The 26,349-nt window shown below is 46.2% G+C and overlaps 1 protein-coding gene across 7 annotated transcripts in view; it reads right to left on the bottom strand.

Annotated features, from left to right (window-relative positions):
* Positions 1 to 25,457, bottom strand: part of TNPO1 (transportin 1) — a 560,536-nt gene extending 535,079 nt beyond the window's left edge. For 3 of the 7 annotated variants that reach the window (XM_033929193.1, XM_033929150.1, XM_033929197.1), the window contains exons 1-2: positions 25,313 to 25,450; positions 24,509 to 24,622 (exon numbers count right to left, since the gene is read on the bottom strand). In XM_033929193.1, the coding sequence (XP_033785084.1) occupies positions 24,509 to 24,606 (98 nt within the window). In that variant the 5' untranslated portion in view covers positions 24,607 to 24,622; positions 25,313 to 25,450. Of the gene's footprint in view, positions 1 to 24,508; positions 24,623 to 24,786; positions 24,938 to 25,032; positions 25,052 to 25,312 lie in introns of those variants that run through there. The other 4 variants (XM_033929187.1, XM_033929158.1, XM_033929167.1 and 1 more) reach the window with 3 other exon arrangements.
* Between the last annotated feature and the right edge of the window lie 892 nt (positions 25,458 to 26,349).

Below are 26,349 nucleotides of genomic sequence, written 5' to 3'. Positions count from 1 at the left end.
AACGCGCATGCTGCCCGACTCTCCTCTGGCCACCCCGACTCTCCTTTCGCTCTCCCCGACTCTCCTCTGGCCACCCCGACTCTCCTTTCGCCCTCCCCGACTCTCATCTGGTTGCCCCGACTCACCCTGACTTTCGGTGCACTGCCCCGACTCTCCTCTGGTTGCCCCGACTCACCGTTCACCCGCCCTGACTTTCGGTGCACTGCCCCGCCTCTCCGTGCCTGTCCCCCTTGAAGTCCTGTCCCCCCTTGAAGGTCTGCCTGTCCCCCCTTGAAGGTCTGCCTGTCCCCCCTTGAAGTCCTGTCCCCCTTGAAGGTCTGCCTGTCCCCCTTGAAGATCTGCCTGTCCCCCCTTGAAGTCCTGTCCCCATCCTGAAAGCCTGATGCCCCCCCTCGACGTCCGATTCTTCTCCCCCCTCGGCAGGACCACTCGCACCCCCACCCCGAAGGACCGCCGACTCCCCGACAATATTGGGCCAGGAGGGAGCCCAAATCCTCCTGGCCACGGCGACCCCCTAACCCCACCCCGCACTACATTACGGGCAGGAGGGATCCCAGGCCCTCCTGCCCTCGACGCAAACCCCCTCCCCCCAACGACCGCCCCCCCCCAAGAACCTCCGCCCGTCCCCCAGCCGACCCGCGACCCCCCTGGCCGACCCCCACGACACCCCCACCCGCCTTCCCCGTACTTTGTGTAGTTGGGCCAGAAGGGAGCCCAAACCCTCCTGGCCACGGCGACCCCCTAACCCCACCCCGCACTACATTACGGGCAGGAGGGATCCCAGGCCCTCCTGCCCTCGACGCAAACCCCCCTCCCTCCAACGACCGCCCCCCCCCAAGAACCTCCGACCGACCCGCGACCCCCCTGGCCGACCCCCCCCACCCCCCTTCCCCGTACCTTTGGAAGTTGGCCGGACAGACGGGAGCCAAACCCGCCTGTCCGGCAGGCAGCCAACGAAGGAATGAGGCCGGATTGGCCCATCCGTCCTAAAGCTCCGCCTACTGGTGGGGCCTAAGGCGCGTGGGCCAATCAGAATAGGCCCTGGAGCCTTAGGTCCCACCTGGGGGCGCGGCCTGAGACACATGGTCGGGTTTGGCCCATGTGCCTCAGGCCGCGCCCCCAGGTGGGACCTAAGGCTCCAGGGCCTATTCTGATTGGCCCACGCGCCTTAGGCCCCACCAGTAGGCGGAGCTTTAGGACGGATGGGCCAATCCGGCCTCATTCCTTCGTTGGCTGCCTGCCGGACAGGCGGGTTTGGCTCCCGTCTGTCCGGCCAACTTCCAAAGGTACGGGGAAGGGGGGGGGGGGTTGCGGGTCGGTCGGAGGTTCTTGGGGGGGGGGGGCGGTCGTTGGAGGGAGGGGGGTTTGCGTCGAGGGCAGGAGGGCCTGGGATCCCTCCTGCCCGTAATGTAGTGCGGGGTGGGGTTAGGGGGTCGCCGTGGCCAGGAGGGTTTGGGCTCCCTTCTGGCCCAACTACACAAAGTACGGGGAAGGCGGGTGGGGGTGTCGTGGGGGTCGGCCAGGGGGGTCGCGGGTCGGCTGGGGGACGGGCGGAGGTTCTTGGGGGGGGGGCGGTCGTTGGGGGGAGGGGGTTTGCGTCGAGGGCAGGAGGGCCTGGGATCCCTCCTGCCCGTAATGTAGTGCGGGGTGGGGTTAGGGGGTCGCCGTGGCCAGGAGGGTTTGGGCTCCCTCCTGGCCCGATATTGTTGGGGAGTCGGCGGTCCTTCGGGGTGAGGGTGCGAGTGGTCCTGCCGGGGGGGGGGATGTATCGGACGTCGGGGAGTCGGCCGGGCAAGAGGGCTTGGGCTCCCTCTTGCTCCGATCGTGGATGCGGGTGCGGGTGGGAGCGCGTGCGAGCGGTCGTTCGGGGTGGGGGTGCGAGCGGTCCTGCTGGGGGGGTGAATCGGGCGTCGGGCGGGGTGGGAACTATGTTTAAAAACTTTTGTATACCGCGCTCAGGCATATAACGCGCGAGGGGTATGCGCGGTACGTAAAATCACGTATAACGCGCGCGTTATATCCGCGAAAATACGGTAATTATTTCTCCTTTCTAACCTATCATACAATTTATTTGGTGAGATGAAAATAGGGGGAATAAATCTAGGAGACCATGTCACACAGCTATTTGGAGTTACATTGGCTCTCAAAAAAAGCGGATCCATTTCAAACTAGTCTTCCTAGCTTTCAAAACCCCATATGGAAATACTCCAGATGGCTTTTACCAGTCACCAAACTGTTATAGAAATGGTTTTCAAAAGTGATGATGTGGAGGAACTGAAAGAGGTCTCTGTGAATTTGGAAGATATACTAAGCCAAATCGACAAGTTAAAAACTGATGTCACCTGAATCAGAAGGTATACATCCCAGGATACTAAAAGAACTCACATGAAATTACTGACCTGTTATTAGTGATCAGTAATCTGTCGCTAAAATTGTCTGTAGTACCTGAAGATTGGAGGGTGGCCAATGTTACGCCGATATTTAAAAAGGGGTCCAGGGGAGATCCAAAAAATTACAGACTGGTAAGCCTGACTTCAGTGCAGGTAAAAAATGGTGGAAACAGTTATAAAAAAATAAAACTGTGGAACACATAGACAAACATGATTTAATGGGACAGAGTTAGCATAGGTTCAGCTGAGGGAGATCTTGCCTCACCAATTTGCTTGACTTATTTGAAGGTGTGAACAAACGTGGATAAAGGTGATCTGGTCGATGTATTGCAGGGGTGTCAAAGTCCCTCCTCAAGGGCTGCAATCCAGTTGGGTTTTCAGGATTTCCCCAATGAATATGCATGAGATCTATTAGCATACAATGAAAGCAGTGCATGCAAATAAATCCTATGCATATTCATTGGAGAAATCCTGAAAACCTGACTGGATTGCAACCCTTGAGGGACTTGGACACCCCTGATGAAGTGCATCTAGATTTTCAGAAAGCTTTTGACAAAGTTCCTCATGAGAGGCTCCTGAGAAAATTTGAAAGTCATGGGATAGGTGGCAAAGTTCAGTTGTAGATTAGGAACTGGTCATTGGCTAAAAAACAGAGGGTAGGTTTAAATGGTCATTTTTCTCAATGGAGAGTAAACAGTAGAGTGCGACAGGGATCTGTACTGGGATCGGTGCTATTTAACTGATTTATAAATTATCTGAAACTTGGGAAAATGAGTGAGGTGATTATGTTTAAATCTGTTTATTGAATTTTCAAATAATCATTAAAACATACAATCACACAATAAAGTTCGAACACATGATGAGAAGAATAAACCCGCCCACCCTCTCACCCCCCACCCGGAAACAGCTACTTCAAAGACTAAACAAGCTGAGCAAGTCCATTCAATAATCTACTTCTATCATTAGGTGTCATAGTAGAACAAAAAAGAAACCAACAACAAATAAATAATGTGCCCTGTTTAGAGTCCATGGCAGAAATAGCCTGTCGCTCATACCCTGCCAAGTGGATCATTTGGGTCCGCCAATGGGACACCGTGGGAGTATGCGGCGTCAACCAGCATTGAAGAATAGTTTCAAGTCCCATAAAGATAGCTTTTTGAATGAAGGCAGCAATGCCTGGCCAAACAGGAACCAAGGAAAGTTTCAGAGTGAAAAGAAAAGTGTCCATGGGTACCCAAGTGCAGTTCCACAAAGATTTGATCTGGAAGCAGAGATGCATCCAGTAGGCCTGTATGCCTGGACATAACCAAACATATGTCCCAGAGAAGCTCTGGGAGCAGCACATTTAGGGCAACTGTCTGTAGAGCTAATATGTGCTTTGTAGGCTCTAGCAGGCATGAAGTAGGCTCAAACCAATAATTTATAATACCATTCCCGCTCCGCTGCCGCGGCCAATAGTTTAGTCCCCAACTTGATACTCTGCTTCAGCATGGTAGCAGGAATTTGCAGCTGTAGATCCTGAGTCCATTTTGTCGCCAAAGTCTTATAATCCAGATCACCAGCCAGTTCTTGCAAAAAGCGGTGATAGAAACATAACTGAGTGGGGCACCTGTGCGGTCAAGCAAAGGGACTCCGACAATATTTCCTGAATCTCTTCAGTCAGGGCCAAATTGGGTAGAGAAAGAACATAATGTTGTAGCTGACTATAGGAGAACCAATCCCCAGCCGCCAAGTGAGAGCAGTTTTGTAACATCTGAAAGGATTACATCGTGCCATCAGACTACAAGACTTGAGACAAGTAAAACAATCCCTTCCCAGACCACAGAGAGGGCGCTCCAGGATCCATGCAAGGAATAAAGTCCCCATTGCCTGTAATAGGCAAACACGGTGTCACATCAAACCGAATATTCAATTGTGTACAGAGTTGTTTCCAAATTTTTCGCATAGGGAATAAAAACATGTCCCCATATGACTGGGGGTGTATAGGCAAACTCCGAGTATATAATAAGTAACTAAAGTGAAAGGGGGCATAGGCAAGGCACTCTACCCCTGTGGCTGAAAAATGAGAGGTCCCGCAGAACCAATCATTCACATGCCTAAGTTGACAGGCTATATTTAGTCTCCCCAAGTGTAATAACCCGAGGCCCCCCTGGTCAGTAGGGAGTGTGAGGGTATGTATAGGAATCCTAGAGCGTTTACCTCCCCAAAAGAACAAAAGGTAACCAATGCAGTAACCAAAGGTGACGACACTGTAGGAGCAGAGGCAAGGTTTGAAGTAGGTAAAGTCACTGGGGCATCACCATCATATTGTACAAAGCAATTCTGCCGAGAAGGGTCAGGGGATAAGAGTGCCAGGCTCGCAGCTGTTGTCCTGTTTTTGCGAGCAAGGGAAGTATGTTAAGGGAGTAAAGGGGCTGTCAAGTCCCGAGGTATGAGTACGCCTAGATAACGCAAGAACGTGGAGGCCCATTCTAAAGGAAAGGGTCCTGACCAAATATCTCGAACCTCCACTTGTAAGGGAAGGACCATAGACTTCTGCCTGTTCAACGTCAGACCAGAGAAAAGATGGAACTCGTCCAAAAGCTCTAGAGCCCTAGACAGGGATCTCTGTAGCCGGGCCAAGGCAAGTAAGTGGTCATCAGCAAAAACCAACACTCTCAATTGAGAAGAGCCCTCCGGCAGTCAACAAATTCATCATCTCTCTGGATCGTACGGAGAAGAGATTCTAAGTAGAGCAAGAAAAGTAAGGGCGACAAGGGATAACCCTGACGTGTCCCTCGACAAATCGCAAATGATCTAGTGGGGATCCCATTCACCAAGACTGAAGCAGTAGGGGCTGAATATAATACCCGCAGGGAGGACATGAACCATCCCCCTATGCCCACAAAGTCCAACACCTGGAAAAGATAGGCCCAATGAACCTGGTCAAAGGCCTTGGCCACATCCAGACTCACGAGAACACCCAAGGTATTAGTGAATTGTGCTCTAACCACAGCCAACAGTGCCCAAACATTCAGTACCGAGTGTCTGCCCTACACAAAGCCAACTTGCTCGGGAGAAATTATGCTAGGTAGAAGAGGAGTTAAACAGTTGGCTAGCAAACAAGCTAGTATTTTTAAATCCACATTTATTAAGGAAATTGGCCGGTACGATTCTACTTCATCTTTAGGAAGCAATGTAATTGTGTGGTTTCATTGGCATAAGATGGAAATATCCCTTCTTCCTGGGCGGCTACATAGTAACCCATAAGGGGATCACACACCTGCAGAGATAGCATTTTGTAAAATTCAGCCGAGAATCCATCAGGACCCGGGGCTGTACAAGAGCGTAAATTCTTAATTGCTTTCTGGATCTCCAGGCCCTGTAAGGGTTGATTCAAGGCCGTTCTCTGCAAGTCCGTGAATTGCGGAATTCCTGCATCCTCCAGATAAATTGAGGACATCCGGACCACAGTAAGGACCCGTACTAGTATAAAAGGCCAAAAAATGGTGGTAAAATGCATCAGCTATGTCAATGGGCTCTGTATGGGAAGAACCGGGGCCCTTCTTAATCTGTGATATGTACCTATCATCCTGCCAATTCTTAGTCAAAGTCGCCAGCATTCTGCCCATTTTGTTCCCATAGTGATAAAACTTATATTTTCGGTAGAAGAGGAAACGTTTGGTACGATCATGCAATAAAGTATTGAGAGCAACCTGAGCCGAGTTAAGTTCTTCCCGTAAGGCAGGGGTAGGATTCCGCAAATAGCAGGCTTTCAGATGCGAGTATTGTTTTTCCAAACGAATAATACCACTCGAAATACATTTATTCCGGGTCGCAACGTAAGCTATTACAGCCCCCCTAATAACAGCTTTAGCGGTCTCCCAGAAAAGGCCCGGGCTAGGTTGGTGTTGGCCATTTGTCAACAAGTAATCATCCCAACATTTGCCAGGTACTCCAAAAAATCCGGATCATCCTGCAGATACAAAGGGAAGTGCCACCGGAGGGACCCCATAGGAGAAATTCCCCATACAACATCTTACCAAATCGGGCAGAGATCCGAAACTTCTAAAGGGCCAATAGTCGCCTCAGCAATCCGAGGAAACAAAGATTCTTAAACCAAAAATTAGTCTAAACAGGAGAACATTCCATGGGCGCAAGATTGATGAGTATAATCCCGTTTGAGAGGATGGAGAAGCCTCCAGGGATCCACTAAACCCAAGGACTGACAGAGAAAAGGAACACCTTTAGTAGGGGTGCCAGGGGAAAGAGCCGCAGGACTGGAGCGTTCAAGTCTAGCAACCAGCACCTTACTGAGGTCCCCGGCCACAATAAGCGGCAGGGACTTGTCTTGAAGACCCAGAGCAACCAGAGAATCAAAATAGGTCTGGGTGTAAATGTTAGGGCCATATGCGATCAGTAACCTGAAGTCTGTACCCTGCAGTGATACATGGAGTAGTAAATATCTACCCTGGGAATCCTGATGTTGTGAAGTAATGGCACAATGTAGACCTTTAAGGACCAGTAAACTAACACCCTCCTTTTTTCCAGGGGAAGAAGCATAAAATACAGGGCCCACCCAGCCTCTCTTCAATTTCTTATGTTCCTCCACTGTCAATTTAGTCTCCTGCAAGCAGGCTAAATCAGCATGATGATGTTTAGTTGTCTCAAGATCTTTGTACACTTGATCAGGGATGTTATATCAGACACATTCCACGAGACAATACGAAGTGGATGGTCACCCAGAGTCATTAAGCAAGCAGCGCAAGCGCATACTGAACACAAAATATACATCCTGCACCCAGGTGCCCAGCCCCACCCAAGTGCTAACCATATCACATCCAGCATAAAGCAATACAATTAGTAACTTGCTCAAGAAACAATTATACAAGCAAAACAGAATGAAAAACATTCCCCAGAATAACATACCCGTAGGCTGTTCCCAACCAAAAATCCCAGCCCCACCCTGTCCCCAAACAATCCCATAGAACATATCCCCTAAGGAATATGCAGCAGGCCTGTAACAAGACACCTGCAAAGCCCTACCCTTCCAAAAACAATTGTAATGCAAGTAATATCAACAGTACAATCAAAGCAAATGCAACCTGGCTGGAAATCAAATCAGCAGAGGCCAGAAATTAGTCACGGAGGCTCAGCAGAAGAGCCAAAGGTCAAACTGATGTAATCAGCGGCCTCCATAGCAACACTGAATGAGTGCCACGAACCATCATAATGGATCTTCAATAAGGCTGGGTAAACAAACAGAAAGCGTTTAAGGTCCACCAGCTTCGTGCAGAGAGGATAGAAAGCCTTCCTGTGGTCCGTAAGAGCAGCTGAGTAAGCCTGGCTAATGCAAACAGTAGAACCCCTCAACTGCAGGGTGTCTCGTTTAGCCCGATATTGTCGCAAAATACCCATTTTGTGCCAGTAATTCTAAAATTTTGCTATCACCACACGCGGTCTGGAGTCCCTGGTCGGCCGAACTCCGATACAATGGGCCCATTCCAAACAGAGGGGACCCATTGCCGAAGTATCAGGAAATTCCAACTCCAGCCAACCTTCCAGCTCAGTGAGCAAATGCGCATCCAGTATTATTTCAGGAACGCCCAGAAAACGAAGGTTGCCACGGCAGGACATATTTTCTAGGTCATCCAATTTATCAGCCTGAAGACACACCATTTCTTGCAAGGCCGCAATATCCAATTCATGAGAACTGAGCGTGTCTTCCGCCATGGACACTCGCTGCTCCAAGTCGGTGGTCCGGACTGCCGTGTCAGACAAAAGCTGTTCCAAGCGAGTCATTTGCGTTGCAAATATCCATTAGTGGTCCTAGAACCTGCACCACCGCCGTTTTAATGTCGTTGAGTGCCATGTCGGTGAAATCCGACACCGCGGTGCCCGACGCAGCCACCATCTTGGGCTCACCAGGTTTCACACGTTCTTTTTCTTTACGAGCAGATTTCATGTGCGCTGCCTCCTGTGAGCGGGTTAAATATCTGTCCATAAGATCCCAAACTCAACAGCAACTGAATTCGCCAGCCAGGTTGCAAAGAAATCATGCTAATACTGCATAGAGAAGAGCAGGGCCCCGGAGCCGATCAGGAGCACGTCCTCACCCAATCATAGCATCAAGTGACCCCCTCTAAGTGATTAATTTGCAGACAACACTAAACTGTCTAAAGTTGTTAACACAAATGTAGATTGTGAAAAATTAAAGCAGACCTGAAAGTGACAGATGAAATTTAATGTGGACAAAAGCAAAGTGAAGCACATTGGGAAGAATAACTCAAATCACAGTTACCAGATGCTAGGGTCCACCTTGGGGGTAGAGAATGATACAGGGACAAATTTTTACCTGTCCCTGCCTCATTCCTGCAAGCTCTGCCCTCATCTACACAAGCTTTAAACACATTAAAATCATAAGTGTTCGAGGTCTGTGCGGTTAAGGCTGAATTTACAGGAATGGAATAGGGGCAAGACCGCTAAAACTTTCAGGAATGGGACTGGAATATTGAGTTCCTGTGGGGATGGGGAAAAATTTGTCCCAGTGTATTCTCTACTTGGGGGTTAGCACCCAAGAAAAAGATATGAATGTCATTTTAGACAATACAATGAAACCTTCCACCAAATGTGCAGTGGCGGCCACGAAAGCCAACAAGATGGAATTATTAGAAAAGAGATGGTTGACAAGAATGTTATGCCTCTGTATCGCTCCATGGCGCAACCTCACCTGAAGTATTGAGTTCAATTCTAGTCATCTTATCTCAAAAAAAAGATATAACAGCACTAGAAAAGGTTCAAAGAAGAGCAACCAAGATGATAAAGGGGATGGAACTCCTCTCGTATGAGTAAAGACAAAAAAAGTTAGGGCTCTTCAGCTTGGAAAGAGACAACTGAGAGAGAACATGGGAACATAAGAATAGCCTTACTGGGTCGGACCAATGGTCCATCAAGCCCAGTAGCCCGTTCTCACGGTGGCTAATCCAGGTCACTAGTACCTGGCCAAAACTCAAGGTGTAGCAATATTCCATGCTACCGATACAGGGCAAGAAGTGGCTTCCCCCCATGTCTTTCTCAATAACAGACTATGGACTTTTTCTCCAGGAACTTGTCCAAACATTTCTTAAAACCAGCTATGCTATCCACTCTTACCACATCCTCTGGCAACGCATTCTAGAGATTAACTATTCTCTGATATGATTGAAGTCTACAAAATCCTGAGTGGAGTAGAACAGGTACAAGTGAATCAATTTTTCACTCCGTCAAAAATTACACAGACTAGAGGGCACTCAATGAAGTTATAGGGAAATACCTTTAAAACCAATAGGAAGAAATATTTTTTCACTTGAATAGTAAAGCTCTGGAACGCATTACCAGAGGTTATGGTAAGAGCTGGTTTTAAGAAAAGTTTAGACCATGCCGCTTGTTAGGGGTATGCAACATGGCCACCGCGGAGAATATTCCCTGCCCGCCCATTCATCAAAGCCATGCTGCCGTGGCCAGGGATCCATCCTTCCTGCCCGCCCCACACGCTGAAGCCATGGCCAGGGATCCCTACCCACCCCCTCTCTTCCCAAAGTCAACCCACAGACTCCCGATATCAGAGCCAATGTCAGAGGAAAGCCTTCCAAGTCAGTAGGGGGAGGGGGGGAAGAAGTAAACCTCCTTGCCAAAATCATTCATTCTGCCTTCAGCAGCTCCTTGGGGAGATGCGCAGCCAGCAGCGGTTCACATGCTGCACATAGCTGACCCAGAAACCTTCTCTCCAATGTCAGAGGGAAGGCTTGTAGGTCAGCCACGTGCAGCATGTAAGAGCTGATGCCCGCATCCCCTCAACAAGCCGCTGAAGGTAAATGGAGTGAGTGCGGCTCGAACAAGTAAGGGGACACGATCTTTCTTGGACAAAGGGAGAAAGGAGCGTGTTGGGGCATTAAGAGCATAAGAATTGCCATCTCCGGATCAGACCTTAGATCCATCAAGTCCGGCAATCCGCACACGCGGAGGCCCCGCCAGGTGTACTCTGGCATAGTTTTAGTCCCCATATCACGCTGTGCTTCTCATAAGGAGATGTGCATCTAGTTTACTCTTACCCGTTATCACTCTATGCCACTCATAAGGAGATGTACATCTAGCTTACCCTTAAATCCTAGAACAGTGGATTCCGCAATTACCTCCACTGGGAGAGCATTCCACCTGTCCCCTCTCAGCTTCAGTCCGTGCCCTCTAATCCATGTCAAATTGGATATTGTAAATAACTTTTTCCTGCTCTATTTTGTCGATTCCTTTCAGTATTTTGAAAGTCTCAATCAGATCCCCTCGCAGATTCCTCTTCTCAAGGGAGAACAACCCCTGTCTCTTAAGTCGTTCCTCATAATCCAGGTTCTCTATACTTTTCATGAGCTTTGTTACTCGTCTCTGCACCCTCTCCAGCAGTTTTATATCCTTCTTTAGGTATGGAGACCAATGATGGACGCAGTATTCCAAGTGTGGTCCGACCATTGCTCTATAAAGTGGCATTATTACTTTCTCCAATCTACTCGCGATTCCCTTCTTTATCATGCCTAACATTCTATTTGCTTTCTTCGCCGCCGCCACACATTGCGCCGACGGTTTCAGGGTCCTATCAATTAGTACACCCAGGTCCTTTTCCTGTTCGGTTTTTCCCAGAGTTGCACCTGACATACTATACTTGTGTTCCTTATTCTTTCTGCCTAAGTGCATCACTTTGCATTTTTCCACATTAAACTTCATCTGCCATTTATCTGCCCATTTCTCCAATCGACTCAAGTCGCTCTGGAGTTCCTCACTGTCCTTCTGCGATTTGAATGCCCGGCATAGCTTTGTGTCATCTGCAAACTTGATGATCTCACTGGATGTTCCATCCTCTAGGTCATTGATGAAAATATTAAATAAGATGGGCCCAAGTACCAAGTCCTGGGGTACACTGCTAGTCACCTTCTCCCAGTCTGAGAACTTCCCATTTATGCCAACTCTCTGCCTTCTGTTCTCCAGCCATTTGTCTATCCATCTTAGTATATCTCCTTTTATTCCATGGCCTTGCAGTTTCCTGAGAAGTCTTACATGTGGAACCTTGTCGAACGCTTTCTGAAAATTCAAGTATATAATTTCCATCGGTTCTCCATTATCAATTTGTCTGTTCACTGTCTCAAAAAATTGAAGTAGGTTCGTCAAACACGACTTCCCTTTCCTGAATCCATGTAGCTGGCTCTCATCAGGTCGTGTGTGTCTAAGTTCCAGATTATGCTATCCTTGATAAGTGCCTCAACCATCTTCCCAGGGATTGACGTGAGACTCACAGATCTGGGACAATGGCTGGCTGGAAGGAAGGAAGGGAGGTGGAATGAACATAGAACACAGAAGGGAGGGAGGTAGGGGAAACTAACTTGGGACATAGGAAGGAGGGAATAGAAAGGGAGAATTGTTGGATATGAGTGTGTGAGAGGGAAAGAGATGGTGGCACATAGGGAAAGGAAGAAAGAGGAAAATTAGGCATAGAGAGAGGTGGAGATGCATGGGGAAGAGAAGGATGAGAGGGAGACATGTTGGATATGGTGGTGGAAAGGGAACAGAGGGACAGAATGAAGGGGATGCAAGGGGTGGACATAGTGATGGAGGGAGAGATGTGGCATGGTGCTGGAGAGGGGTGATAGAAGGAGAAATGGGCATGGGGCTGGTGGACAGTGGTGAAAAATGCTCCACATGATCTGGGGGATGAGAAAGGGAGAAATGTTGGACTCATGAAGGGACACAGAGAGCGAGAGAGATGTTGGTTGGGGATCGGAATGAGGTCAGGAGGTGAGGAAGCATGGCGGAAGAAAGAAAGAAATATTGCAACCAGACTCATGAAATCACCAGACAACAAAAAGGTAGGAAAAATGATTTTATTTTCAATTTAGTGATCGAAATGTGTCCGTTTTGAGAATTTATATCTGCTGTTTATATTTTTCTGTTTTTCTATAGTTGTTACTGAGATGACATTGCATATTTTAAAGTCATCTTCCTTAACTATTTTGGGGAAAAAAAAATACAGTGTACTTTGGGGTTTTTTTTTTAAATTTTGTGGTTACCATTATGTATTAATAAGATTACTGTATTTTTTGCTCCATAGGACGCACCCTACCATAAGATGTCTGGTCCCGCGTTGCTCCCTGAATGGCTACTGTCAGTTCTCGCGGGACTCTTAAAATCCTACCCTAGTTACCATGTATTGTTTATACTGTAAAGTCCTATATAATAATATCTTTAATCCACCTAAAACTCTATCTTAGGAAGACTTTGCGGGATACAATTGAAAATCCTTGTGCATTTCTTCCATTGTTTTATTTAAAACTGCCTTTCCAAAATGACACTCAAAATAAATAAATTCATTGCCGACTGCTTTCTCAGATTAAGTTTAAAAAAAAAAAAAAAAAACTGTCTCTGTACCAAACCCCAAACATCTGTCAAGTATTTCCAAAAAGCCCCAACTATTCTATCATTTATTTGTTATATACTCCCAATACAATAAAGCAACTGAAGTTGTTTGCCAAAATTTAAATAATTTTGTTAATTATCCATAGTCCATTTAAAACACTAAAAAAAAAATGCTTTTTATCTACCTTTGTCTGGGCATTTTATTTTTTCCATCATGTTTGTTCTGGTTTCTCTTTTCTGCTTTCCTGTGTCTGCTAATTCTCCTTCAAATGACTACTGTCCATGTCTTTTCTTTTTTCTCCTACCAATTCCCCCATTACACCTGCCTCCGACATTGATTATTCCTTTTTAGCTCTTTTCCGACTCTTTCACTTTTCGGCTACCTATCAAATTTTAATCCTTTCTCCCATGCACCATCTTATTTCCTTTCTCTGCCCCCCATTCCCTTTTAACTTCCACATACTCCCAAATAAAGCATAGTTACTTACCGTAACAGGTGTTATCCAGGGACAGCAGGCAGATATTCTCTACATGTGGGTGACGTCATCCACGGAGCCCCATCGCAGACAACTTTTCAAGCAAACTTGATTGAAGATCTCAAGTTTGCTAGTGCTGCACCGCGCATGCGTGTGCCTTCCTGCTCAGCTAGAGGGCACATCTCCTCAACGTGGTCCTCAGTTCAGATAGCTAGTAAAGAAGCCAACCCGGGGAGGTGGGAGGGTTGCGAGAATATCTGCCTTCTGTCCCTGGATAACACCTGTTACGTACGGTAAGTAACTGTGCTTTATCCCAGGACAAGCAGGCAGCATATTCTCTACATGTGGGTGACTTCCAAGCTAACTAGGAATGGACGGTGGGAGAGTTGGCAATTTAGGAGAACAGATTACGCAAAACCGACTGGCTGAACCAGCCATCACGCCTGGAAAAAGTATCCAGACAGTAGTGAGCGGTGAATGTATGAACCGAGGACCAAGTGGCGGCCTTGCAGATCTCCTCAATAGGCGTCGACAGAGGAAAGCGACAGACACCGCCATCGTTCTGACTTATGCCCCCTGACCCGACAGCGGAAGACCAGCCTGAGCGTAGCAGAAAGAAATACAAGCAGCCAACCAGTTGGCAAGGTGCGCTTGGAAACAGGACGGCCCAACCGATTAGGATCAAAAGATATGAAGAGTTGAGGAACCGTCCGATGAGACTAGGTGCGTTAGAGGTAAAAAGCCAATGTCCTCTTACAGTCAAGAGTGTGAAGCGCCACCTCTCCAGGATGAGAATGGGGCTTCGGAAAAAACACTAGAAGAACAATGGACTGGTTGAGGTGGAAATCCGAAACCACCTTGGGCAAGAACTTAGGATGAGTGCGAAGGACCACCTTGTCATGATGAAAAACAGTAAAAGGCGGGTCCGCAACCAGAGCTTGCAGCTCACTGACTCTGCGAACAGATGTGAGGGCAACCAGGAACACCACCTTCCAACTGAGGAACTTCAGATGAGCCTTATCAATGGGTTCAAAAGGAGGTTTCATCAATTGAGCCAGAACCACATTAAGATCCCAAACCATGGGAGAGGCTTGAGTGGAGGATGAACATTAAAAAAGCCCTTCGTGAATCGAGAAACCACCGGATGGACAGAAAGCGCCTTCCCATCAATCGGCTGATGAAAGGTAGCAATCGCACTAAGGTGGACTCGAATAGAAGTCGATTTGAGGCCAGACCGAGACAAATGGAGCAAATAACCAGCACGGAGGACAAGGAGGCAGAGAGAAGCTCTACGCAATGCGAAGCACACCACGCAGCAAATCTAGACCACTTCTGGGAGTAGCATTGTCTAGTAGAACTCTTGAGAGGCCTCAAGAACATCCCACACCAACTGAGAAAAACCAAAGGAGGGAGTCAGGTGGAAAGGAACCAAGCCGTTAAGTGTAGAGATTGCAGATTGGGATGCAGCAGCGAATCCCGACCGCACTGCGTTCACTTCTTAAACCCTGTAAGAGGCCGGGACATATGGTGGGAAGGAGGGCCGCGGCCACACGAGGTCGGGAGGCCAAGAAAAAACCGGGATCCCCCAGTCGCTGAACGAAGAAAAAAAAAACAAAAAAAATATATATACAGTGGTACCTTGGTTTACGAGCATAATTCGTTCCAGAAGCCAATCAAGTGGAGATAGCTTCATCCAGGGCAAGACAGATCATGGGCTGTATCCGTAGAAGTTTCATCAGCCATAAGCCCAAGGTCATGGTGAGACCCCATCTGGAATACTGTGTACAATTCTGGAGGCCGCATTATCAAAAACTTGTGCGGAGAGTTGAGTCGGTTCAGCGAAAGGCCACCAGGATGGTCTCAAGACTCACAGGACTCAAGGATCTCCCATATGAGGAACGACTGGGTAAGTTACACCCTTGCACGCTGCTGGCCTCAACCACCTATACTGGAATAGGCTCCCAGTACAGGTGGTTGAGGCCAGCAGCGTGCAAGTTTTTAAGATCATTTGGGATGCTCATGTCGGATCTCTTCGAGGGAAAGGGTCATCAGAGAGCAATTAACTAGGGGGGTGGGTCAATGGAGTGGGCAGACTCGATGGGCCTTGGCCCTTTTCTGCCGTCACTTTCTATGTTTCTATGTTACTCACTCGAGGAACGCAGAGAGAGGGGAGACATGATCGAGACGTTTAAATATGTCACAGGCCTTATCGAGGTGGAAGAGGATATGCGTGCTTGTACGTGGTGCGCGTGTTGTTGGAGCGGCGCCGACTTGACGGGGAGTTCAGAGGTCCTGTGCATGCATCTGGAGGATGGCTGGCTTGAATCGGAAGCCGGGAGGCGCTGGTGAATGGCAGAAGCATCGGCCGAAGAGCCGCATGGGGACCCTGGGGAAAGGAAGCCACCACGCTACAAGGGCTGCAGCACCCACAGGCAGGTACCCACCCCTGGGCCACCATAGTGAGAGCTCGTGTAGTGAATCAACACTCGTTTTGCGAGACAAAAGTTTGCAGAGTGTTTTGCTCATCTTGCAAAACACTCGCAAACCAGGGTTCCACTGTGTGTGTGTGTGTGTATATATATATATATACACACACACACATATATATATACATACATACATATACATACATACATATATTTTTTTTTTTTTTTTTTAAAGACAATAAAGACGTAGAGCACAATGACTTCCGACTAGAAAAACAAGAAAAGAAGCCGCGGTGCAAGAAAGGCACTTAGAATCGCAGAGAAGAGAGACTGGGCTTTCTGGCTCTGCGGAAAACTAAGAACTGAGGACCACGTTGAGGAGACGCACCATCTAGCTGAGCGGGAAGGCACATGCATGCGCGGTGCAGCACTAGCAAACTTGAGATCTTCAATCAAGTTTGCTTGAAAAGCTGTCCGTGACGGGGCTCCGTGGATGACATCACCCACATGTAGAGAATATGCTGCCTGCTTGTCCTGGGATAACCATAATTCTACCCTTTGTAATAACTACCCTCTCACCCGTTTCCTTGCCACACCCTCCTGGCCTCTTCCTCAGGGTTCTACCATTATCAACGTCTTCTTTCCTCCACCTTTATAACCCTTCATCTTCTCCCTTTTCCTTCCCTTCCACACCCCTCATAGCCCGACATCTACCCTGTCCCTTCTCTCTTCCTTCCTGGACTCTGTAGTCCAGCATTTCTCCCACTTGCTTCCATCGCTCCCATTGTCAGACATCTCCCCATCACTTCCTTCTGCTCCTGTATCCAGCATCTTTCTCTTTCTCCCCCACCACCTCCTGTAAATCCCTCTCCCTCATGACCAACATCTCTCTCTCCCTCCCTTGAGCCCTGGGTCCAATCTCTCTTCCCCTTCCAACGCAGTATTCTCTCTTTTCTACTGCCATAGCCAACATTTTTGTTTCTTTCCCACTGTCTACTATCTCTTCCCTAGGTCAAACATCTCTATCCCTCTCTTGCACCATCTCATTTCTTCCCTCTCTATGCCATATACAAGATTTCGCCCTTTCTCACCCTCTCCTGTTTGCAGCATCTCTCCCTTCCTCTCCTCCACCCCATGTCCAACACTTCTTCCTTTCTCCCCATGTGCATCTTCCCTTCTCTTTCCTCTCCCACTAACAACTCTCACTTCCTAAGGGCTTGATTTAACGGGTTGTAGCAGCAATTCCCACATGTTGCCTACCACTAAAGACTTTCCACAACAGAGAGGCGTCTGGGTTAGCAGCAGGCATGTGGGAATTGCTGCTGCAACCCGTTAAAGAAATACCCGTTGCTAAGGAAGAAGATTCTGTGCACAAACAGATAACTTATTTCATTTAATTATGCTACTGAATTAAAGGCTCTGGTAGAGACCATTTACAAATAAGCAAAGACAATTAATTAATTGGGAAGAATACATACTTTGTAAATAGGTGTCTGCCAGAGTCTTCAATTTTAATATAAAATATAAATACTCCAGCTGATCAGGATCCTCAAGCTATGTCAGCTGAGGACTTCCTCTGAAGGTGGCTGGGGTCCATTTGCTTGGCAAGCAGCAGCATCTCTGAGTCACAGATGTGGGCACCTCAGTGGCTCAGGGATGCTGCTAGTGACTGCTACACTTGGTGGAGTGAAGTCTCTGACCGACTTTGGAGGAGGTCCTCAACTGGCAGTGCTTGGGGATCCCTACCAGCCACAGCAAGGGTCAGCAAGTACTTCAACACTTGAGAAATAACACAATACAAAGACATTTGGTATATACATTTCCCAAAGCGAACATATTTCAGTCAATAAATTCCTTTTTTAACCTTTGTTGTTTGGAGATTTATTTTTCCATCAAATTGGTTCAAGTTTCTTTTTTCTTCTTTCCTGTCTTCTGTAAATTCTTCAAATGGTTGCTGTCCATTGAGTCATCCTAACATGGTCCAGCATTTCTCTCCTCCCTCCCTCCCTTCTATCCTGGATCAGTCCCCCTCTTTTACCCTCCCCACTCCTGCACAGCATTTCTTCCTCTCTCTTTCACCCCATGTGCAATGTCTCCCTCTCTCTCTCTCACTGTCCATCTTTCTCTCATTCCCTCCCTTGCTGCAAAGAGTAGGGGGAGAGAGAAAGACTCTCTCCCACCCACTCTACTGACACATCCATTCCCCAGATCATATGCAATATCTTTCACCTCTGCTAACCAGCCCCATGCCCAACATTTCTCCTTCTATCACCCCTCTCCAGCACCATGCCACATCTCCCCCGCCCTTCCCTCTACTACCATGTCCAACATTCCTCCCTTTTGCATCCATTTCAATCTGTCACACTGTTACCTCTCCACAACCATAGTTAACATTTCTCTTCTCCACATAGAAACATGATGGCAGATAAAGGCCAAATGGCCCGTCTATAGTCTGCCCATCCGCAGTACTATTATCTCTCTCTTCAAGAGATCCCACATACCTACCCCAGGCACTTTTGAATTCAGACACAGTCTCCATCTCCACCACCTCTTCTGGGAGATTGTTCCGTGCATCAAACACCCTTTCTGTAAAAAAGTTATTGCCTTAGATTACTCCAGAGCCTATCACCTCAACTCCAACCTATGCCCTCTCACTCCCTATGCCCAACAATTCTCTTTCTTCCTTTCCCCATGTGTAACCTCTCACTTTCCCTCACACATTCATGCCCAACAATTCTCCCTTTCTATTCCCTTCCCCATCTCTCTCCATCCTATGTCCCAAGTTCGTGCCCCTTCCTCATTCCCTTCTGGGTCCCAAGTTCATGCATCATCCCTTCCTTCTGCGTCTCAGAAATGGGCCCCACTCCTTCCTTCCAGCCGTTGTCCCAACACGCCCCTTCGCCCTCCATCCCTTTTTCTATTCTCATGATCTTTCTCTTCCTTGTCCCAGTGCTCCCTCCTTCCTTACCTTCTGTAGCCCAAGTTCATAACCCCCTGCCACAGGTGTGTACCAGAGGCTTCCAGGTGGGCCTCCTCCTTCCTGCTGCACTTCCTTCTTCACAGGGCCATGGGCAGCGGTTCCTACATGCTGCTGACCTGGAAGCCTTCCCTCTGACATCAGCTCCGACATCAGAGGGAAGGCTTCTGGGTTGGCTGCGGGTGGCATGATGGAAGTGCTGCATGCAGCTTTATGGCACGGCGAATACAGCTAAAGGGCAGGAAGGAAACACTATCAAGGTAGCACATGTGGGAGCCCCTCGAGGTGCCTCCATCCCCAGGGATTCCCAGAGTCCCGTTCAGCTACCTAGTTGTCCCCAAACTGGGTCACTTCAATGGATTTCATCCAAGGAACAGAGCTGCTCTCCCTCCCTCTGGGACCCCACAGTGTGCAATCAACACACAGGACATACGAGTCAGTGAATGCTCACAAGCCCAGCCCCCTCCTCTTGTATGGGCTTCCCATTAAACTACAACCCATGCAGAATACGAAGGTCTGCGAATTAATACTCACACACAAGACCCTGTGTTAACTGCTACATAGAAACATGATGGCAAATAAAGGCCAAATGGCCCATCCACATTAACCATTATCTCTTCCTCTCTCTAAGAGATCCCACATGACTATCCCAAGCTACCTTGAAATCAGACACAGTCTGTCTCCACCACCTCTACCGGGAGACTGTTCCACGCATCTACCACCCTTTCTGTAAAAAAAGTATTTCTTTAGATTACTCCAAAGCCTATCACCTCTTAACTTCATCACATACCCTCTCATTCCAGAGCTTCCTTTCAAACAAAAGAGATTCGACTCATGCACATTTACATCACATAGGTATTTAAACGTCTCTACATATCTCCCTCTCCCGCCTTTCCTCCAAAGTATACAGATTGAGATCTTTAAGTCTGTCCCCATACGCCTTATCATGAAGACCACACACCATTTTAGTAGCCTTCCTCTGGACGACTCCATCCTTTTTATATTTTTTTTGAAGGTGCGGCCTCCAGGATTGTACACAATATTCTAAATGAGGTCTCACCAGAGTCTTATACACGGGCATCAATACCTCCCTTTTCCTACTGGCCATACCTCTCTCTATGCACCCAAGCATCCTTCTAGCTTTCGCCGTTACCTTTTCCACCTGTATGACCACTTGATCATCACATACAATCACACCCCCAAGTCCCGCTCTTCTGTCGTGCACATAAGTTCTTCACCCCTAAAACTGTACTGTTTCATCAGGTTTTTGCAGCCCAAATGTATGACCTTGCATTTCTTAGCATTAAATTTTAGCTGCCAAATTTCAGACCATTCTTCTTCAAGCTTCGCCAGGTTTTTTTCATGTTATTCACACCATCAGGGGTGTCTACTCTATTGCAGATTTTGGTATCATCCGCAAAGAGGCAAATCTTACCCAATTGCCCTTCAGCAATATCGTTTATAAAAATGTTAAAAAGAATAGGCCCAAGATCAGAACTTGAGGCACACCATTGGTAACATCCCTTTCCTCAGAGTGATCTCCACTGACCACTACCCTCCGTCACTTCCACTCAAACAGTTCTTGACCCAGCCTGTCACTTTGGAATCCATCCCGTGGGCACTCAGTTTATTTGTTAGACGTTTGTGTGGAACACTTGTCAAAGGCTTTGCTAAAATCTAAATACACCAAATCCAGCACACTCCCTCTATCTAATTCTCTGGTCACCCAAGGCAAATAAATTGATCAGATTTGTCTGACAAGACCTACATCTAGTGAATCCATGTTGCCTCCAGTCCTGTAATCCACAGGATTCCAGAAACATTTCCATTAATTTGTTTACCTCTGAAGTCAGACTTACCAGCCTGTAATTCCCTACTTCTTCCTTACTTCCACTTTTGTGGAGGGGGATCACATCCACCCTTTTCCAGTCATCTGGTACCACTCTAGAGATTCATTGAAAAAGGTCAGTCAGCGGAGCCACCAGAACTTCCTTAAGTTCCTTGCACAGCATCCGGCCCCATCACTTTGTGAACCTTTATTTTAGCTAGCTCCTCACAAACACAACCCTCTGAAAATTGATCTGGGTCTACCACTCCTCTATCCCTATTCATGTTTGTCTTGTGGCCCCGCTCCCGGCATTTCAACGGGGAACACAGGACAGAAATATTTATTAAGCAATTCAGCCTTTTATCAACTTTGAGTCTCACAATGCCACTTTTGCTCTTCTTCCTATCACTTAATATATCTAAAAAATGTTTTGTCTCCCCGTTTGTCAGCTGGTACTATTACTACCACTACTTTCAAAGCTTTGGTGAGGGAAGAAGGAAACAAAGAAAAAACACTTTTTTCCCCTCTTCCTCCTTTGGGGCATCATATTTACTATATTACATAGTTAGTTGTGAAAGTATTGCATTAGTGTATAAGAATCTTCATTGGTTAAGGCACAAATTAAGTTTAAATCAGCTTGCATAGTTCATCACATATTACAGACTGACTTCAGATAATCTGATTTTACTTTTCTCTCATTTACATTATTCTTCCACCAGATTGTGTGGTACGGTATAAATGACAGCTCAACTCTTTTGCTTATGCTGTCATTACAGTTTGGAATAATCTACCTATTTACATTAGAACTGATATCAATTACTTAACATTTCATAAAAATTTGAAAACTTTTATATGATTTGTAATATTTATGTAATGATATTTTAATTGATTGCTTTTTATATTTTCCTGTAGATTTTACAGCCTCTTTGAATATAAATCGCCTTGAACCTTTTTCATATAGTGAGATTAATAAATTGTGTATTAGATTAGATTAGGTTCTACTGACTCGTGCTCAAGTCATAGCAACTTGATAAATTACTGATCCAAAAAAAGATCGGTTTTGTGCTAGTAAGGTCCTCTAGTGTCACCCCATGGCTGTTTTCAACATGTCCAGCCATACTACATAGTTATAGTCCACTAAATTCCATCAGATTACAATGCAAGAAACTTTTTTTTTTTTTTTACTGAACAGTTACAAGCAATCTTAAAGTCAACATTTGATCAATCTCAGTAAACCAATAAGTTTCCAAAGCTTTCCAAAAGATTGTATAGTTCTGAATTTCTCTTATACTTGCTTGATTTCACACAAGTGAAAATAACAGGATAATTAATTCTGAACCAAAGAGATGCTGGAATATCCAAGCTCTGAACTAAACAACTAAATATACATCCATAAATATATTTAAAATCCAAACATGCAAAGTTACATTTAATTCTGTTACTTATTGCTAGAACAGGGACATATTGGACAAAGGTTTGGAAAGAACTGGGTTACATTAAAAATAACCTAACCTTACAAGATCATGAAGGGCATAGAGAGAGTAGAGAAGGACAGATTCTTCAAACTTTCAAAAAATAAAAGAACAAGCGGGTATTCGGAAAAGTTGAAAGGGGACAGATTCAAAACGAATGCTAGGAAGTTCTTCTTTACCCAACGTGTGGTGGACACCTGGAATGCGCTTCCAGAGGATGTAATAGGGCAGAGTACGGTACTGGGGTTTAAGAAAGGAGTGGACAATTTCCTGCTGGAAAAGGGGATAGAGGGGTATAGATAGAGGATTACTGCACAGGTCCTGGACCTGTTTGGGCCGCCGCGTGAGTGGACTGCTGAGCGCGATGGACCTCGGGTCTGACCCAGTGGAGGCATTTGCTTATGTTCTTATAAATACCCAACTGAAACAGCAACCTTTAAAAAGACATCTACAGCTCATTACAAATGTGCACTATCGCATGCTAACATATGATGGCTTTTACAAAACTGCAGTAGAGGTTTCTACCACTGGCTAACGAGGTAAATGCTCCAACACTCAAATAATTCCTATGAGCGTCGGAGCATTTACCTCGCCAGCCCGTGTTAGAAACCTCTACCGCAGCTTTGTAAAAGGAGCCCATAATTGGTACCATAATTAAGTCCCACTGCATTAAATGAGACATGCAGCAAAATACTAAATAATGGCATTAGCATATGTTAATACAGTAGTGCACAGTAGTTAAACAGTATGTTGTATTTCTATAGGCCTACCACATGTAAATACTAAAAGAAAAAAAAAAAAAAGAAACGCCAGCCCTGAAAATAAAAATAAGGAAATTCAAGTAATATTTTAATGTAATCTTGTTTAAATTGGAAAAAAAGTACAGTAGTAACCCAGGAAATTATATGGATCATTCAGAATATGAAATAAAATTGGTGGGTGGCATGCCCTTGGTCTTTCAGCATTATTAAATTAATGACTAAGGCCTAGATTCACTAAACCTTCCTATCCTGTACTGATTTTGCGATCAATCGTTCCCCAACCCGATTCACTAAACAGCTTCCCAATCAATCTCTGATCCAGCCAAGCAAATGAGAGAAAAAAACATGCAAAAGTAGGAAGCGATCGATTCACTAAGCAGAAGAAACACCGATTGGATTTGACGATCTGAAAAGAAGCGACTGCTGAGGAGCAGTTGCTTATTATCCTTGCCGACTCCCCTGCCCTGAAATATCAGTATCGAGGTTACAACCCCATATAAAACAACCATCAAAATTTTTTAAAACCTGTAAATTAAGAATTCCTTTTTTATATATTCTGTGAAAAGTGTATTGTGAGCCCGTGGTTTTAACCCATGGGTTTAAAGCGTGTTCTGTTCGATAATCTGGCTTCACTGTGTCATTCCTTTTTTAAAATGTCCAACTCATAGGGCCAGCAAAAGTAAACTGCAGCAACATCTCCCCCTTTCTTTTGAGCCCGCTTGTGCTTTGTGGGTAGCACATTCGACGCCTGCCAATGATGTGCGGGATTAAACCCCGCCCACTAACTATATAGTAAAGGGCGAAGAGTAAGCGCATGCGTAAATTGTATCAATAACCAACAAGGATACTCTGTGCATGCGTTTCAATTGCTCTTACAGCAATCCCTGCGATTGCTGTAGGGCGCGCGTCCAATCAGGTCATTTGCATGTAGAATCTGTTGTGAATCGGTCGCTCAGCAGAACTTGGCCAAGAATCGCCCAACAACGATCCGGATCAGTAAGTTTAGTGAATCTAGGACTTAGTCTGAGAAGTGCTCACCACAGCAGCAACACCCACAGTATGCAATGACTTGGGCCAAAGTGTCCCATCATTTATCTACCACATGCTGCAGATCTTTCAAAGCTAGGATTAAGGCAACAGGGACTCAATTGCACCTTCTTACTAGTTAGAATATGAAGCTAGGGCTGAAATATACAATCCTGAACGGTAGCTTAACACCAAGAAATATTATGCAGTACAACCAATCCGAACACTATTGTGCCACTGTATGCAATTTTAAAAAATAAGAAAGATACTTTGTTCTGGCTTGCAATAGTCATGCTCATGTGTAAAGTAAAAGTATTTGCACATATATAACTATATTTTTCTCAAAACTGAGAAGTCATCTAGCTTGCCCCCTCTCCACCCACCCCACGAGTAAGGCCTACTACACTAAGGGCAAAGCATGTCCCGGACATAGGCAGCTCCCGCCAGTGCCGGCCCTTCCCTTTATCCCCGTACAAGGTCCCGCCTGCTTCCCTGCAGTTTCATTGTTCACTTCAGCACAAGAACAAAACCTCCGCCAGAAAGCTATGGCATGGGGGGTGGGGAAAAGAGCCAGGGTCCCGACGGAGAGCGCGGCTCTGAAGCACCCTCGTCCCACCATGCACGTCAAAGCGCGAGGCTAGGCCACACTGCAACCCGCGGCTCGGGTTCACGCTGCAGGCCTCATAGCACCCTCCAGCCCTCCTTCTTGTTCCGGCTGCAGCAATAGCAGAAAGGATACTTGTTGAACGGATCGCTGAGTTGACGTGTCCGGAGACTGCGACTCCTTAAGAAGCTGTAAGATTTGCTGGAGTCCTTGCTCGTCGGGTTTCCACTCATACTCCATCTTGGTTTGCTGCAATACCAAAAGGAAAAAAAAAAAAAAAAAATCAAAGACCTGTGAAGACAGATGAAATGTTACTATAAATAAAGGCCAGCGCCAAAATGCTTCGCTCAGTACGTTCCTCGTCAAGCAATCCTAAGCAAAATGCACTTTTACGATAAATTCTCGCTACATGCCTTTTTGTGCCTGGAAAGAGTACTTTTGCCGGCTACCCTCAGAGTAAATGAAACGCAACCTCCAAAGCACAGCGCGGAGCCGCTACTGAGTCACAGCACCGAATAAAATCTGGTCCCTAGAACTACCCCCAAACACTGCCCTCTAGGTCCTAGTGCCTACCCCTACTAATACGCACAAGGCAAGGAGCTCAGTATGTAATCAGCACCTCCAACCCGCCCCGAAGACTTTGTTCTCCCTGCATTCACCTCTCCCCGCCACAAAACGAAACTCGAGCTCTGCGTTTTTCCTAGAAGCACTAGCTAATATCTAAACGTGTTTAGTCCATTTTGTATAGCGTGGTAGTTAATTTTCCTGCTTGTACACAAAATATTTCCAACACTTAAAGTTATAATTCAGCTTCCATAACTACTGTCCTTAGCATGCCAAGTTCTTCATTTTTTATTTAATTATATCCATGTTGCTTCACAAATATCAACAGCTTATTTAACAACAACAATAAAAAGATATGAAAGATTAGGTTCTTACCTTTGCTAATCTTTTTTCTTGTAAATCCAGGCTCTGTTCCTGGATTAGTGGGTTATGCATCCCATATGAGGAGACTGCTTGTAGAAAGCCTCATCTACATAATTTTTTAGACCCTCCCCTCTTACCTCAGGACTGCCCCCAGGTATCCAGGGCCAGATTCTCAAAACAGAAATCTAATTAACATGCTCGCGCTCCAGCTGATTTATCGTGAACGTATTTTAGCAGCGGATTATCAAAAAGGTTTAGGGAGGTCTTTTCCAAGTTTTCTAGCAGTCTCCGATACTGCCATGCAAATGTAGTACAACTAGGTCATTAATATTGAAATAATCACTCAGAGCAATTCTCTATAATCACCGAGTGATTCTCTACCCTGGTTGTGCCACATTTTCATACAAAATTTAGGACAAGTCTGAGCTGTCATTGCCTTACTTTCTGATCAGTGCCTGAGCGCTGATTGGCTCAGGCACTGACAGGAAAGTAAGGCTTGACCTCTGAGACCTTCCTCCCCCCCCCCCCCCCCCCCCCCCCACCTCCCAACACAAATTAAAATACAGTAAAACCTTGGATTGCAAGTAACTTGGTTTGCAAGTGTTTTGCAAGACAAGCAAAACATTTTATTAAATTTTAACGTGATATACAAGCAATGTCTTGCAATACAAGTACATACAGCAGGGGTGTCAAACTCAATCACATTAAGGGACCAAAATCCAAAACACAGGCTAAGTCGCAGGCCAGATCCCACCCAATCTCCGCCCCATACCCCACCCCCATAATAATACTAATTATAACACCATTTTTTCCATTCATTTTTCATATATACACACACAATATAATCTTATTAACACATAATGGTAGTGGTTAACTACACAATTAAACAAAACACACTGTATGCTTCTCAACATTCATTCCTACCAGAACAAATATTTCCTATGCAAATATGGGACCAAAAACTAAAAGTATTAATATATTTTAAAAAACACTCTAAGATTCAAGATTCTGCATGCATTACAACCCCCAGAGAAAAAGAAACAAATGTA

Source organism: Geotrypetes seraphini, chromosome 1 (genome assembly GCF_902459505.1).
Source record: "Geotrypetes seraphini chromosome 1, aGeoSer1.1, whole genome shotgun sequence".
NCBI lineage: Eukaryota > Metazoa > Chordata > Amphibia > Gymnophiona > Dermophiidae > Geotrypetes > Geotrypetes seraphini.
Note: the sequence above shows the minus strand (reverse complement) of the source record. Positions and strands in the feature narration are given on the sequence as shown.